The sequence below is a fragment of the Crotalus tigris genome, unplaced genomic scaffold (assembly GCF_016545835.1).
Source record: "Crotalus tigris isolate CLP2741 ecotype Arizona unplaced genomic scaffold, ASM1654583v1 scf7180000024399.229188, whole genome shotgun sequence".
Taxonomy (NCBI): domain Eukaryota; kingdom Metazoa; phylum Chordata; class Lepidosauria; order Squamata; family Viperidae; genus Crotalus; species Crotalus tigris.
Window position 1 is genome coordinate 62,372 of NW_024100567.1, and position 16,297 is coordinate 78,668.

At 35.0% G+C, this 16,297-nt stretch overlaps 1 protein-coding gene across 5 annotated transcripts in view; it reads left to right on the plus strand.

Annotated features, from left to right (window-relative positions):
- Window positions 1-3,777, plus strand: part of EMC2 (ER membrane protein complex subunit 2) — a 37,185-nt gene extending 33,408 nt beyond the window's left edge. For 2 of the 5 annotated variants that reach the window (XM_039329527.1, XM_039329523.1), the window contains one exon: window positions 2,023-3,777. In XM_039329527.1, coding sequence (XP_039185461.1) covers window positions 2,023-2,109 — 87 coding nt within the window. In that variant the 3' untranslated portion in view covers window positions 2,110-3,777. Of the gene's footprint in view, window positions 1-496; window positions 559-2,022 lie in introns of all 5 variants that reach the window. The other 3 variants (XM_039329525.1, XM_039329526.1, XM_039329524.1) reach the window with 2 other exon arrangements.
- The last annotated feature ends 12,520 nt before the right edge of the window (window positions 3,778-16,297 follow it).

Consider the following 16,297-nt stretch of genomic DNA (forward strand, 5'->3'; position numbering starts at 1 on the left):
CTACTCTGTGACTTTGTTAACCATAAATTCAAATTAGAAGTACTTTTTCTTATCTTCACTGTATTAATTTATTAATATATGCATAAAAAATTATGTTTAAAATTTTTCATTGCCTTTTTCTGTTGAGCTGGAACCAATTACCAAATTTTTCTGTAGAAATACCATTTTGAAGAGTGCATGTTTGAATAATCTGGTCATTTCGCAGGATTCCTTAACTGCGCTAATCGAGACCTACCGGTACATTATAGTATATAGGGCAGTCTTCAGCTTACAACCAGAATAGGACTGGAAAATTCACCAGTAAATAGTACAGACGTTAGGCGAGACATCATGGGACCACATCCAGTTTTACTATCTTTTTTCAATTGGTTGTTAAGTGAGACATCACATGTTTGCAACTGGCAATCTCCTTCCAGCTTCTTCATTGACTTGTTGGAAGCTGGCTGGGAAGGTCACAAATGATGATTATGTGACCAAGGGATGTTACAATTCACAGAAATCCAGGCTGGTGGCTAAGCACTGGGATCATGATGGGACCACGGAGACACGGCAATAGTTGTAAGTGTGAGGGCTAGTTTTAAGTCATTTCTTTCAGCACCAGCATAACTTCAAACAGTCAGTCACTAGACAAATGGTTGAACTGAGCCACTGCCTTTGGTAAGGCAGTATAATCTATCTCACAGTATCAATTGCTGCAAGAGAGTATCCTTTTACCCTCAAACCCTGCTGGTTGGCTTCTTAAAAATACTTCGTTAGCTATTGCATACTAGAATGTTGGATTATATAACCCTTGATCAGATCTTACAGGATTACTCTTATACTCATGAAGAGTTGATAATGATGAGCTGTTTTGCCAGCATTTCCTGTAATTCAATAAGATGTCGGAGCATTCTCAGATGTTTCTTTGTAGCCATATGGTATAGATTTAAAGCACGCACAAACATCTCACCTAAAGAGCATGCCAAATTACAGAATGTATATAATTTAGAGGCATTTCTTCACCAGCCATGTATACCAGTCGAACTGTATGAGAGAAAGTGCACAGTTAGAATGGTATAATAAAACATAATATAGTAAACTAAAATATATCTGTTACTTATATTGAGAACTTCTTTTCTGTCTCTGTGTGTGCAGCACCAAAATAAAATATAGTGTATTATTGTTTCAATTGTGCCAATGCCACTCAGTGGAGCAATTTTCAGATTAACAGGAAATGTTATGCTTTTTAATACCTCATATTTGTTTTAATGTATTTAAAGATAGAATAAATCAAAGAATTCTGAATGCATTTTGGCAATCAGCTTTAGTTCCCTTAAGTTGAAATCCAAATCAAAAATTATCCACAGTATCTAGTCAATTTCCGAAGAGAATAAAGGGGAGTATTCATATGTAACCTTTTGCTTTTCTTTTAATTTCTTTAAAATCTTAGGCTATAGAATCAAGATTCCTCTAGTTTAAAAATATTCAGAAGGTCAAAAGCAGGTTAATTTTATTACCTATAAAATTACCTTTTGTCGATGTTCATAAGATGTTTAATAAATTAATTATAAGAAAACAGTCTCTTATTGAGGGCAATATTACATACATGCATACATACATACATACATACATATATCTGTGTGTGTGTGCACGCGCACACACACGCACACACATGCTTATTAACATTTGAGAACATATTACAGTTACACAGACAAAATAAAACTCATTCATTCATCCACAGAAAACTGGGAGAGTAAAGTATGAATGCTATGATCCCAGGCAATTTCTTGCCTTTCTTTTACTGCCCCATTCCTCACCTCTGATAATCATTTTAAAGTGTTTAAACACTTTTAAATGTAGAGCTTAAAATTTATTCCTTTATAATCAAATTTTGCTGAAGTATATTTAAAATGAATTTTAAATAAATAATAAATAAGCAAACAATTTTTTATATAATTATTGAAACCTAGAGCTATCTCTTACTATTGTACTTTGTTTGCATGTGTTTTTCAAAAGATTCTTCTTTGCTTTTGTTTTGCATAGTATGCTGGCCGTAGTAAGAAAGAGACCAAGTATTCACTGAAAGCTGTAGAAGACATGTTGGAGGCCCTACAGATCACTCAATCATAAACCATAAGAAGGATCACCGGTGATAGATATTTTCCTCCAGCTCCATTGCTAAAATTCTGTCCTCACTGACTTAAAAGTTAATTTTAAATGCCTCGTTATGTTAACAGTGGTTTCATGTCAGTAAAAGTTGCTACCGTGAATGATGTGTTTTATAAAAATATAAGATTTCTATTTATTGCTTCTATGATGAAAAATCACTGCAGTTAATGAAAAGAGTAAATTCTATTGAACATAAGTCTCTTCAGACCTGGTAGAGTAAATTTTTAAGTGATAACTTGATGTAGAAATGATAAAGCAACATTACTTCTTGACTTATGGAAGTGTAAGGGGCAAAATAGGAGTCGCATATGGTACATAAACTGTTTTATAGATCAGACTTAAAAGTTCACCATAATGATCAAATAATATTCCCCTGGGTATTTTGTATTGCACAATATTATTAGTATGACTGCAGCACTGATTTGTAAAATAGTAGTGGCAAGTGCTAGAGTTTGAGCTTTATGGGTTGAGTATCACTTGTAAGGGAAACCTTATTGTTGAAGTTACTTGCTGCTGATTCTAACCTGTACCTGAAATGGCTCCTCTATTTAGATAAATGAAGACATTCTTAAATATAATGATAATTAATTAAGCTTGTATGCCACCCAACTCGTAACAGTCAAAAGAAATTACACTAAAACTAATAAATGATAAAAGATGGCAAGAACAAAATGGAATTAAGTCATGCTGAACCGACTTTAGTAGCAGCTGTAGAAAAGGAATATATCGTTTGCCGATTTGGATTCTCTTCAAAAGTGCCGAGTTATAAAGATTTTATTATGCCCCTATCTGAAAATATATAGAAAAATATACTCAAGGGGATGGTCAGACATTGAATTTCTACCATGGCCTTACTAATGGATTCCCACTTTACAACAAATTGTGTTTATTATTGATTGTGTTGCTGGCTTTTCAGTGTAAAAGGGCTTTAGGGAGAATAAGTAATGGTTTCTTTTCATTTGGAACATTTTAAAATATTTTGAAAAAGCATTTGCTTCCTTTCAGATTTTCTGAATTTGTTCATATCTTTAAATATCTATGCTTTCTAGGGAGAGAGAAAAAGAAGTTATATGCAGCATTCCGGTGTGGAAAAGTAATCACTGCCTTAAATTCATAACTATTTAGCTGCAGTAACTACAACATCCTTTTCTTATAACTGCTTGTTGCATAGGAATTTTTGCTCATTCCTCCACAGCAAACAGCTTTACTTCATTTTTAAAAATGCCTTTGTGCTTTCTCCACATTCTTTGTACAAATGCCAATTTCCATGCAATAGGAACTTAGTTCAAAAGAACGAACATCTGAGAATGTGAAATCTTGTCTCAAAATTGAGTTATCTCAAAATTCAATTAATACACATAATAAATTTCAGAATGACATCTGTTGTAGGACATTACAAACAGCTGTTTTAATGGAATAATCTCATTGCCTATCTAAGTTGATGATTCACTCAAGTCTTTTCTGTATAAATGCAATGGAATCCAGTAAATCTGAAGTGCTATTTTTGACTGAATAAATCAAAGATGTATTAAAGTTCTTAATACTGATAATTTGATACTGAATACTGTTAGGTGAAATGGGAATCTAGGCAAAGTAGGAATTTCTAATAAATTTATTCCATTCAGTCAATGTGCATATCAAATTTATTCATTGCAACATAATTGATCAAAAGTAATTATGGGATGCTTGATTGTAAGATTCAGTAGTTACTTGTAGCAAGCTAGGTATTTCCAAGGCTAGAACTAGATCTCAGCTTGAAATACAATTTTTTAAAAACATTATTAAATGTTTTATTAAATGTTTCATAGGGCCATTCAGTCATAAAAATATTACATTGAACATATCCCAGTTTTGGGGGGTGAATTCTTATCAAGGTGCAAAAACAGAGATTTCCAAATATTTAAAAGACACAGTTTCTTTCATCTATGTCATATGAAGTTCATCTGCCAAGCTGCATTCAGATTGAAGAGTCAAAAATTGTGTTTAAATTCTAGTCTTTATTTTAGATGTAAACAGTGCTTGGATTAATAATAGATATTAGAGTATGTGTTTTAAACTTTTACTGTATTCATATTTGTTCAACTGAGAAGAGGGGGAAAGATCAAACGATAGGGATTTTTAAAAAAAATGGATTAGAAATCAATTTGATATTTAAATTAACATTAATTTAATTAATTGCAAGTAGTCCTTGTTTAATGACTCATTTAATAACCATTTGCAGATAACAATAGTGATGAAAAAGTAACTTTGACACAAGTTCTTGCATATACCTTCTGATGGCGATAGGCAGTTGAGAAGTATGAAATATACATTTTTAAAATAATGTATGACCTCCACAGGTCTAAAGCAAAGGAAAACTGAAATCAAGTGATAAGCACAGTTGTGGCTTCAGTTAGCGACCGCTTCCCTTAGTGACCAAGTTGACGGTCCCAATTGTTCTTGCTAAATGAGGGCTACCTGTAAACCAAACATTTGTTCTTCAAATGTACCATTCCAGGATTAATTGATACAGCTTAAGTGATGTGCTATTAGCAAATTTTAACTGCAAAAGTGCATTAGGGCTGCTCTTGTTACTTAATTTTCTCATCACACCCTTTCTAAATTCTCTGAGATTGTTGTCACATCAGAACTTGGCACTTGTCGGGGGATAGGAAAACTGGCAGAAAACTAATCACCAGTTAAATGAATGCATTCTGTATCCCACACCCCATCTCTTCCTGTTTAAATACCATAGTTTGGGCATTTTGCTTTTTGAAACATGTTTAACTTGGCCCTGACTTCATGGTGAGGGCTAGCTAAGGAAGGGAGAAGACTGTAATGATGCATTGGCAAGATTTTAAGCTATGACATAAATCATTTAAAAAAAGATATTTTCTGACAGTATAAGGGGTAAGCCAGATTTTCTTGTCTGCACAGAGAAAGGTTAGGTAGAAGTCTACAGGGTTAATTTTATCTGAGGGATTTGTTCTGCATATAATCAATATGCAGCTTGAATAAACATATTAATAAATAAAAATTGCTGTTTCCCAATCAATGTGGGATGGGCACTGGCGTTCAGTTTGATATGCCTTTTATACTCAAGATTATTGACACACCTTTAATTGGTTAAGCATTCATTAGTTTGCTTTGACTACATAAATAAAATATTTTGTTTGAAAAATTGTAGAAATAAATTACAAAACATGTAGTTTTAGTGACCAAGTTTTAAAAATTATTGTTTGTATATTATTGATTCATCAGACCCGACTCTTAATGCAAATGGAACTGAACTGAAAAAAAAAAAACCAATGTGATAAAAAATTTGGACTTTTGTTTTCTCCTTTCTCCATTTAAAAAATGTGGAAAAAAAAACTATGTGGGTGAATGCCTCACAAGCTATAGTCCAATTCCCTGGATACATCAAAATAAATAGGTTCCAGTTCATTAATGTACTTTGTAACTAGACTAAGTGTATATAAGTCTACAAAACTAATATATTAAAATTGTTGAAATATCTTGTATCTTCCTAGATGTACTTAGCTGAGGTTTTGGGTTCTGATAAGGATATAATGGTCTCTCCAGTAGTCAGTAAGCCTTCCTGATATACTAATTTCAGTGCATCTTCATCACTGTCCTTCAGATATTCTTCCAAAGCCATTTCTTCTTCAACCATCTGATGTACTTGCAGCATTCCACGCCCATCTATTTGCCTTGGTAGATAAAGTCTGTCAATGACACTGCGTGGATGAAGGGCATGATTCATTGTCATTATTTTTCTGGTCTTCCTATCCATTGCTTTTAGTTCTGCTTGAGTCCAGTCCACTATTCCAGCTGTGTATCTAATGACTAGAATTGCCCAGGTGTTGATTGCCTTTATGGTATTTCCTCCATTGAGTTTGGACTTTAAGATCTTCACTCTCTTGATGTATTCAGCTCTAATCTTTTTCTTGACTTCAGTGTGCTTGATGTTGTCAGCTTGAAGGATACCCAAGTATTTGTAGTAATCTTCCTCATCCAGACTCTTAATGTTATTTTTGTGAAGTATCTTGATTCCTTCAGTTTTCATTATTTTTCCTTGTTTGATAGTAAGTGTGGCACATTTGTCCAAGCCAAACTCCATTGCAATATCTTGGCTATATATAAGGACAGTATTGAGCAGCGATTCTATTTCAGATGATGTTTTTCCATACAGCTTCAGATCATCCATGTACAGGAGGTGGGATAGTCTGGCAGATGTTTTTGATGTTTGATAGCCATGTCCTGAGTTATTCAGTATTGTTGACAGAGGAAACAGTGCAATAACAAAATAGTAATGGTGATAATGAATCTCCTTGAAATATTCTCTTGATGTTAACCTCTCCCAATCTCTCACCATTGACCTGCAACTGTGTCTTCTATTGTGCAATCGATCTTTGCACAAATTTTCTGATGTTTCTACTGACACCTGTTATTTCTAGGCACTTGATTATCCAGTCATGTGGCAGAGATGATGATGATGATTTTATTATTTTATTACATCCTCAGTTTTTCACGCTCAGTTTCTCACGCTCATTGTAATTCTACAGCTTATTATTATTTTAGATTTATCACACTTTCATGGACTTGTTCCTTGCTATTACTCATGTAATGAATAGAGCAATTCACTAAGCAACGAAATCTCAAGAAACTCTCCAAAATATTAATCTACCTGAAAGATTTTTTTAAATGCAGGAATACTTGAAAAAGCTTTATACTTAGGTACTTTAAAAAGTTGCTATGACTTTGATTAAATTTTTAGCTTCTCTCTCTCTCTCTCTCTCTCTCTCTTTTCACCCCTCCTTTTCCTCTTTGGAAGGGGGCATCTTGGGGTTAAATTTGGATTCATAGTTAAACTTCTTTTCAAGTTTATTCACAAAGAGGCATTGTCCAATATACTATGATATATTTATGGTGGGAGCTGCCTGTAGCAGAGATGAAATTAGAAACTTCAAAATTTTGTCTCTTATGGTGTTTTTTTAAAAAATGGTTTTCCAACTCCGGAAATCAAGCACCATGAATTTTTAAAAATTATCATTAAGGCCGCTCTTCCATAATTTATGCTAAGAGGTTTTGGCCTGTTTACATATTTTGGAATTTGGCGAAATTAGTAATGTGATAGTCCATTTTTAGTGAACATATCAAGCAATAAATGCTTGATGCTGTTTGGGAAGAGATCTGTTCTTTTCTCCGGGGGAGGGCTTGGTGGTGGCCCTGAAATGGCCAGGATCTTCCAGTCCAAATTTTGTAGTGTTCGGCAGTATGTTTTAACTCTGAACTAAACCAGATGCTGATCAGTTCTGTTCTTATTATCGACTTGATGTTGAGATGGTAACCAGATCCTTATTTGCAATGTTAACATTTGGAACAAATTAACAGCAGTTAGGCTGAAATGAGAAACCCCCACTTTACTAAAGAGGTTCAGTACATGTAATGCTGTAAAATCAGAAAGCCTGAAGTGTGTTAACTAGAAATAAATAAGTTAACTGTCTGTCATGCGTTCCTCACAAGGGATATGTTGTTTCCACTTTCCATGCCCATTTTTAAAAGGATTTTTAAAGCGCTGTTATGAGAGTGAGATCAACCACTATCATCTGGAGCAGTCTGATTCTTCAGACAATTTCTGTCTCATGTTCCCACCATATAGGAAAATGGGAAACAACAACAACATAACTCCAGAGTTAGATTTCTGTTGGTTTTAATGTAACCACCAAGAGCAACAACAACTCACTCTCTCTCTCTCTCTCTCTCTCTCTCTCTCTCTCTCTCTCTCTCTCTCTCTCTCTCTCTCTCTCTCTCTCTCTCTCTCTCTCTATCTATCTCTCTCTCTCTCTCTGTGTGTGTGTGTGTGTGTGTGTGTGTGTGCAAAACAAAACATTAAAGTTTCTGTCTCCTTTTTATCTTTCTATCTAAAAATGTTTGCAATGAAGGAATAAAAACAGTTTTGTAATGCTAGCTTATTTCCTTGGTTCCTCTGTTGACACTTTGTATTTTCTGAGAATATTTCAGCCTATTTTGCAGCCTTTAGAAGTTCAAATTAATTTCAGCAATCAGTAACATTTCTTCCTTCTAAGACAGGAATGGGCAACCTATGTCACAGAAATCTTTTTGGTATAGTTACCATGTATGACTTGGTCACCGAAATAAAGATTTTTTTTCCTCTAAAAATATTATAGAGATTAAAAACCATTAAAATCTGGCTTTTTTCACAGGCATTAGGAACCAGAATATTGTGCCATTGAGTGGCTTAACAGCACCCACACTCAAATGGTTAATATCCAACTCCATCAGACAATGTGCATCACCACTGGCACATTGCATCCCAGTTCTGGGCACTGGTTTCCAGTACTTAGCAATATCATATTACTCCACATTAGAAGACAACGTGCTCTTGTCCAACTATGGTCAAAGACAAGGCCCTCCCTATTCGCCAGGATAATGCACAGTCCATCATAAGATTGAAATCCTGTAGGCCAGCATGGAAAACCAGGTATTCACTTAACATCTACAAGTCTAACCTCAAGAATTCCTGGAGAGAGGAATGGTCCAAGTTACCTTCTTGTGGCCTGACCATTAGTATCCCTGTACCAAATCATCTGATTTTAACCTACCTCGTTCTGGTTGAAATTGAAAGAATTAGGTATGATATTGGAAGAAGTGCCTGTATCGTCGGGGATGGAAAGATTCCCCTTGTTGTAATTGTGGTGCTGATATGCAAACTATGAAACATATTGTGCAAGATTGTCCATGATGTGCATACTCTGGTTCCATAGAAGATCTGCACAAAGCAATGCCAGAGGTGATCACTTGGATAGCTGAATTGGACATCCAGTTATGAACCACTGCTATACCATGTAGAAGTTTTGTATAAAATTATGTGGATTGTGTGTATATGTTTACTTCTCTTCTGTCATGTTCTCATTATACATTAATAATAGGGGCCAGATGAGTGGAGTCTCCTTCTGGTTGTTATGTTTTGGTGCTTCACCATTTTATATTTTATATTCTACATTTTAAAGTTATATAGTTTGAACATTTTTTGCTTATATGTTCATTGTTTTCATGCTGTAATTTATATCACCCAATTTATATTACATTGTTTAATCTAGTTAATTAATTATTTAACTAAAATAACAGCTCTGTTCCCATAACTAATTTTTTAAAAATCAATTGGGCGAAAAGAGGAAATTAGAATATGATGGAAACACCAAATATATGTCAATTGACCTAGCCAATCAAATGCAAAGGGATTAATTTACTCCCAAATAAATTCAACCTTGCTCAGTGTCAGCTTAACTCTGCTTAATTCTGTGCTGTACATACTCCTTAATTAAGCATTAAGAATTAAGTATTCTTTTTTATCTCAGTGATTATGAAAAAGTGGATTAAAATGAATTAAAAAAAGAATAACTTGCCAGGAATACATTTATTTAGAGACATATACAAGTAAAAATCATTGAATTGTACAGGTAAAGAACTTAAGACTCAGTTTAAAAAGCTATAAAAAGGTTAGTGATTTTTGTGACCTTCCATCAGTTCAGTTTCATGAATATTTGGCCCAACATTCCATCATCAGCCTTTCATTCCAGAGTTTTAGGCAGGGCTTCTGTTTTGTTCTCTACTGAATCTTGATACCTTACTTATTCCCCAGTTTTAACCTCTACCCCCCCCCCCCCAAATCTACTTAATGCTCTACAAATTGAGAAGTTCTCTATTATTAAATTATAATCCCTCCTGCTCAAATTTTATTAAACTGAGGTCACAAAAGAATCCCAAACTATTATGAGTTCTATGATCCCATATTTATTTGCCACTGAAGTGAGCAGAGAATTATGCAATATAAATACTATTACTAATAAAAATGGATGCAAGTGGACAATCCTTGATGGCTGGAAGGCCTAAGAAACTACTATCCAAATTTACATCTCTGTATTTATTCTTTAGTGCTGTTAAAACATACCCAATATAAAAGAAATTATTGTAAGTGCAGCTAAGAGCCTTGAACAATTTCCAGAAAGGCTTTTTCTATATCTGATATAAAGTCCCTAACTATCCAATTAATATGGAGTTAACTTTCTGCTAATGCTTACCATGACTCTTGGTTAGATACATATCATTTTCATTTCAAAGTTACCAAGACACATTTCAAATTAGACTTCTTTCTCAAAATGTCTCATTGGTCAAGTATGATCCCTTTTGTCTCATTGTTAATCTTCTTGCAGATGTGGCCTTTAAGGTCCTACTTTGAGATGCAATACTAAACCAAACTCAGCTGCTGTCTTGGGATATAGCTGTCTGCTGAGTCTTCTCACAGTTCTGTGAATGGCATGAAATTTTACCTGATAAATAGGGTAATCAGGAAAAAAAATTCTGATTTCACCTTAATTACTTCCCTGTCACATTTTTCTAATTTACGGCAGGTTTTGGATTACTGTTTCTAAAATTGATGTAAACTTCCAATCAGTGGTTAACGTTACAAGCTAAAGATTGTTCTGTAAAGGCACTTCAATAAGAGGATGGAAGGAGTCCATGAACAAGGGTTCTCTCAGTCCGGTTGTGACTTGGGTGATGCAAAACATAACCTTTGGGCAAATTTCCCATAAAAGGCCATGACCTTTGTAACCTTGCTGGAAAGAACTCCACCATGAATCTGTATCTCTGTTTGATGGAGAAGAGTGAAGAAAAGCAAGTTAACCAATCTTAAAAACAAAACAAAACCAAAGCTATTTCATAATGTAATTGAGCCAGTGATTGCTATGATTCCTGGGATGAGAATATAAAGAAAACTAAATGAAAAATAACTATAACAAGAGAAGGTTGAAATAATTGGTAGTGAAAGTTACTCCACTTCTGCAAATCATCATTTGAGACGGATGTATTGAGATGTATTTCAGATAGTTTGTGTGACAGCATTCATAATCTTTTACTTTGGGGCTTTTAAAATCCCAAGAAATCTGGATAACATCAGGTTGTCTGCCCTTTATTAGATAGTATTTATGGGATGAGACTCTAAGGAATATCCACACTTTCTTGACATACATTTTCAATCTGTGTAGAGACAGATATAGTCCTCCTCCCATAGAAATCTCCAAATTTACTTCAAATGTTCATATCAAGTAAAAGTTAGATGTTTGCATATTTCTTTGAGAATTTTGGCTACTTCAGTCAAAATGCTTTTGGCTTCCCTAGAAATGCCTTGGGTATCTTGACAAAGGAGGAACTGTCAGTTGTTTTTGGTGGAATTCAGTGGTAAACACAACCCTTAAAATGAACACATTTTGTAAGTTTGCCTGAAGCCAATAGAGCTTCAGAGCTTATTATAAATGAAGCTCCAGTGTGAATACGTTTCTCTCTCCTATAAATGCATAACAGGTTATGAGAACTGTTCTATACATAATTGGGAATGATCTAAGATATTTTCTTATAAGGAAATCAAAAAGATAGAAGTCTATTCATGGATATAGTACTGAATTTTGGGTGGAAATGAAGTAACAATGGACATTACTCACTGACTGGGGGAGAAGAGCATGGAGAAATATTAAAGTAAGTAGAGTCTTACTAAAATTTAGTGGTGACAGTGGAATAGAATATCTGGAAAAAGTGTCTGGCTGCAACGCTACAAAGAGTTATTTGTTGTCTGCTAGTGACAACCGCTACATGGAATATCCATATACAGAAATAATTGTCTCCCTGACAATTATTGGAACTGTATGCTCTACTTATTTGTCTCATACTGAATTTAAAATTGGTTGCCTGGATTATGGTTCACTAAGTTGTACAAGACAGTCAGTTTGGTGTTGTTAAGGGATCAAGCTAGCAATTAGGAAACTGAATTCTAGTCCTTCCCATAAAGCTTTTTTTCAGTCCTAGGAAGCAGACAGTGGCAAAAAACTTTTGAAAAATCTTGACAAGGAAACTTCAGGTACTAATCCAGGCAATCCCCAGGAGTCAAAAAGTGACTCAAATGTTTATAGAAAGTCTAGGCTGGGTAGTTTATGTATGGTTCAGAATGTTGTGTGAATCGAAGCAATGGGTTAATTGAATAAACCATATCATGCAAACTTTCACATATGTACTGACACACCTTAAATGCACACTAGGACAAAAATATGTTGATTGCTAGGTGAAGCTAGTCACCTTCTCTCAACTCAACCCATCTAACATGGCTATTGTGGAGAAACAAGAACAGGAAGGAGTATTAGGTATGTTCTCTGACTTGAATTATTTATGCATATAAAATAATGGTAGAATAAACAAACAAACAATCCTCTTTGTTATTTATTTACTTCCAACTTAAGAAGTCCTAGTACCCTACGTCAACAAACACAGAAAATGTGTATATTCTAAAAGAAAAAAAATAGTCAATACTCTGGTTTTCTTCAAGATGTTTAGGACTATATTTTCTGGGCTTTTTTCTCCAATGTTATCTTTCTACAACTTTATATGATTGGCTAAACTGAAAGGTGTTTATTTTTTCCTGATGGGTGTCTTGAACCCAAGTCTTTGTTTTGTAGCCACTGCTCTGTAAGGAATTATTGTAGGATTGTTAAGCACCAGGTTCTTTACTTTATTTTCATTCTGAAACTTGAAAACCTTCTGTCAGATTGGTTGGGTGAAGACTCCTTAGAAAATCCCATTTTGATTGAAAGCTATTTGGAATTTGATCATTACTGTTGACCCAATTTCTCCTTTACTGGAAAGAAAGAGAGAGAGAGAGAGGAAGGAAGGAAGGAAGGAAGGAAGGAAGGAAGGAAGGAAGGAAGGAAGGAAGGAAGGAAGGAAGGAAGGAAGGAAAAGAAAGAAAGAAAGAAAGAAAGAAAGAAAGAAAGAAAAAGAAAGAAAGAAAGAAAGAAAACAGATTTGCTTCGTATCACATCCCCAAATGGGAGATAAAAATGAGGTGTAAAGTATATGTAATGTGGCTCGTACTTAAGATCAGTAACTGGAGAGCTTGCTTGTTAGATCTGCCAAGATGCTAAAGAAGAAAATCTCTTTGCAAAAAGGTAAACTGTGGAAGAAACTGACAGTGATATGTGCTAGCTGGAAGAGGCTCTGCTTTATTTTTTTAAGCCTTTAAAACATTGGCATAATTGTATACTTTGGATTTAGGTCTCCTGATAATACTTTTTGACCCTCATTTTTGGTCTGATTCCAATCTGAAACAAGCTAAAATACCTTCCCTTGATACAAACATGAGTTCAGCAAGATGTCTGCATTCGCCTGGGATAGTGTAATGTGCAATGGGGAGAAACGTTTTCAGTTCAATAATAGATGAAAATTGCAACATTTGTCTGGCTGGCTGAAATCTCTATAACAACTTTTTTAAAAAAATCTAAGTCTACATATTCTATGGAAGAGATGATGGTATACCATTCACTTGGTTTTTATTCAACCTGTCAGTCTCCAAGAAGATTTAAAATATATTTACCAGAATTCCCAGTCAGTCCTAATCCTTCAACTGGATACTATGTGTCAGGCCCCAAGAACCAGGAATGGTATATGGAGTTTCTTCTGAGTAGTTTTATTGTTGTTTATCTACAGACAAAATCTTGCCAGAGTGAAACAACTATTTCCATAACTCTAGATCAGTGATGGCGAACCTTTTAGAGACTGAGTGCCCAAAAACTGGCCCTGCCCCCACTCCACTCCCTGCCCCTGCCCCGTTCCGCTCCCCTATCCCCCACCCCACCTGCCCGCAGGGCCACTCACTGCTTCCACAGTCCGCCACAGATCACCCAGGCAGTCCAGCAGCGCTATGGCAGTCACGCCCTCTGCCCACGCCCTGGAGCATCAACTGTGCACGATGGGGTGTGAGGGCAGAGTCTTGTCTACGCTGCCTGGCTGCCATGTCCTTAGCTGCGCTGCTCCATGTGGGCCACGCTCATGGGCGACTCTCCTTCAGGGGGGCTGCTGGAGAGGAGGGGGTTGTGGGGGGAGGCGAGGCTGGGGCAACGGCACGTGCCCACAGAGAGGGCTCTGAGTGCCGCCTCTGGCACCCGTGCCATAGGTTCACCACCACTGCTATAGATATACTACTGCTGGAGGTGAGGCATCTTAGCCCTCTTCCTGCCTACAAAACATTCCAAGCTTCATTGTCTCTTTGCTCTCTGGAAAGCAGACCCTTCCTCCTGGAACTCCAGACTACATTCCACCACACTAGTTTATCCAAGCATCTGCCTTGATTCTTGAATATATTACCAAACCATATTGCGAGAACAGGATCTCTTGCTTCATGTTCTCCTCCATTACAGATAAAATATCTGCACATCATGTAAGAGTGAATGTAGAATCATGTATTTCAAACATATTTGGAGAATTTGTGGGGTATCACATGGAGGGAATACCAACCAAGGTACATTTATGCATTTGAAGATGCCAGGTATTTCAATAATTTTCATTAAAGACAGTATAATGAATAATACCAAGAAAGATTTCAGCATTTTAGGTCCTGCTTTAAGCCCATCAGTCTCTGATAAATGCAATTTTGTTTGTTCTAAGGAGATATATCTCTTTGGTAACAATTCTCAATGGAAATCTGGACTTGTTAAATCATTTCAGTACATTGAAGATGATTTGTAGATAGCAAATCATCACCATGTTCTTCCAGTTTTACAAATGTAGCCTTTCTTCTGACGTATTCAGTTCATCTATGCTTATTGGAGTATTTCTCCTTCTGAATCATAATAAATAAAAGAGTTCTTATACAATAGAGAAGCAAATTAAATTTCATTATTGTCTGGTCTGCATTTTGCATCATAAACTCTGGTGCATGCTGAATAATACACTACCCATCAAGATTTATTTCCTCCTTATGTGTGAATTCAAGTTGTGTCAAACATTCATCATCTAGTTTAAAGGAACCCATTTATTGCATCATGTGATAGTTATTAACACATATTGAGCTATTGCTACATAGGAATGTACCATGAAACTTAACCCATTTTCTTATTGCTAGTATAGGTTTTTTTCCCCCATTCTAGACATTTTAGTGAGTTGGATCCAAAGATACTTTCCATTCAAGGAATGAATTTTTCTATATACAGGATATATTGTATATCCAGAACAGCTTCAACCAATGGAAATGAAGAAAAATCTTTATAGTGACATACAGCTTTCTTTTGGCACTGTAAGAGATTCAAATCAATACTTTATTCTGTATCTAAAAATAAACCAGCAACCACTATATATCTTTCTAACATGATCTAATATCACATATTGGTTATTGCCACATTTTATGCTAACTATAGCTTCTGTAAGTAACACAATCCTTTCTTGTTGATTGTATCTTTGTAAAAACTCCAAGTTCTCTTGAACCCTTTACAATTAAAAGGACACATTTTTATTTGTGTTCCTGGTTTTTGTGAAGGTTTCTTATTAGGGTTCTCTTTGTATTTAATCTGATGACAAGTTCTGTTTATGCTTATGAATGTTCGAAGCTTTCATTGCAGCAACAGTTGTCAAAAATAATTAAGTCTTCAATGTCTGGATATTTTGTCTGGACATTCCTTTGTTCCTGGAACTATTTTTTTCCTTTCCTTTCCCTGAATTAGGATTTGTTGTAACAGCTTGTTTAATCTTACTTTTCTTAAGGAAGTTCTATATTTTCTCTAAAGAAAATAGCCTAAGCACTCTAAACTGACTTTCACTTGCTTTCTTTTAGTCAACAAAGCAGATTAATTTTAAAAGACGAAATTGCACGCTCATTACATTTTATTTTTTTGGTGATTTTTTTTTATACTAAAAATTTTCATTGATTTAAAAACACAATAACATTTTATCTTGCGTATTATATATGTGATATGTGTGTATTTATGAGTATGTGTGTAAAAGAAATTTATTTTTCTTTGTTAACAGATGATTGATTTAATCAACTTGGTTTGCTAAACACAAGTTCACATTTTGTGCCAGAGCAATGTGATTTGTTTGGCTTTGGTTTAATGTTATATAATCCCAGCCACTGTGGGTTGTAAATGTTGTCTTATAGTTAAGCTAATTTTACAAGCTCAGGTAATTGTGGTTTATCCAATATATAATCATTAAGCATACAATGGCTCAGTGTAATTGCTGCTGTTGTTATATCACTCATTTTTCTAAAAAAAAGTCTAGCAACATATGTAAAACAATAAAAATGAAAAAAATATAGAAATAACACAAA